This window comes from Oxyura jamaicensis, chromosome 1 (genome assembly GCF_011077185.1).
Source record: "Oxyura jamaicensis isolate SHBP4307 breed ruddy duck chromosome 1, BPBGC_Ojam_1.0, whole genome shotgun sequence".
In the NCBI taxonomy this organism is placed as follows: Eukaryota; Metazoa; Chordata; class Aves; order Anseriformes; family Anatidae; genus Oxyura; species Oxyura jamaicensis.
In genome coordinates, this window is record NC_048893.1 from 193,769,269 (window position 1) to 193,769,920 (window position 652).

The 652-nt window shown below is 48.3% G+C and overlaps 1 protein-coding gene across 1 annotated transcript in view; it reads right to left on the bottom strand.

The window, feature by feature from the left end:
• The window catches only part of HEPHL1 (hephaestin like 1), a 33,514-nt gene extending 33,200 nt beyond the window's left edge, over window positions 1-314 (bottom strand). The window contains exon 1 of the mRNA XM_035328676.1: window positions 145-314. Within this exon, the coding sequence (XP_035184567.1) occupies window positions 145-314 (170 nt within the window). The remainder of the gene's footprint in view (window positions 1-144) is intronic.
• Between the last annotated feature and the right edge of the window lie 338 nt (window positions 315-652).

Here is a 652-nt window from a genome sequence, read left to right on the forward strand (position 1 = left end):
AGAAGAGAAGAGAAGAGAAGAGAAGAGAAGAGAAGAGAAGAGAAGAGCCGTCTTAAGACAATTACAGCAACATTAACCACAATAGTCAGTTTTGTGTAGAGCCCTCACTATGTCTCCAATTTATGAAAGCCTCCAATGACTTACTTGTCCTCCAAGAGGTTCTGTCCCGTGATCAGATTTTTCCCAGATGGAGCATAGTCCCAGTTCTCTTCTACAATCCCGAGGTAGTAGGTTCTGATTTTTGTTTCCACCACTGTGAACAGGCAGAGGAACCCAAGAGTGCGAAGGCAGCCACCACCTCGCACGGGAGGCATTTGTAGTTGTGATTGCGAGGCTGGCAGCAGGCAGGCAGCAGCAGGATGCACCACGGAGAGCTCACCCCTCCCTCCCAGCTCTTGACAAGTTATAAATAAGGAATGGACAGGGCAAAGCTCCTCCTTTTCAGCAGGTTAGGGCTGGGATAGGTAGAGAGCCTCGCTATGCAGAGCAGGTCTAGGGAGGAGGTTGCTGCCATGGTAGGACTCTTGCCAATCCTTCAGTGAATGCATAAATTGCTCATTTACCTGTCCAGGTTAGAGCCAGTTGGTGTTTCTTGGAAGTCTGAATGCTTTTTTTGTCCCCTCTTTTCCAGACTAGTTGGTATGGCATATTG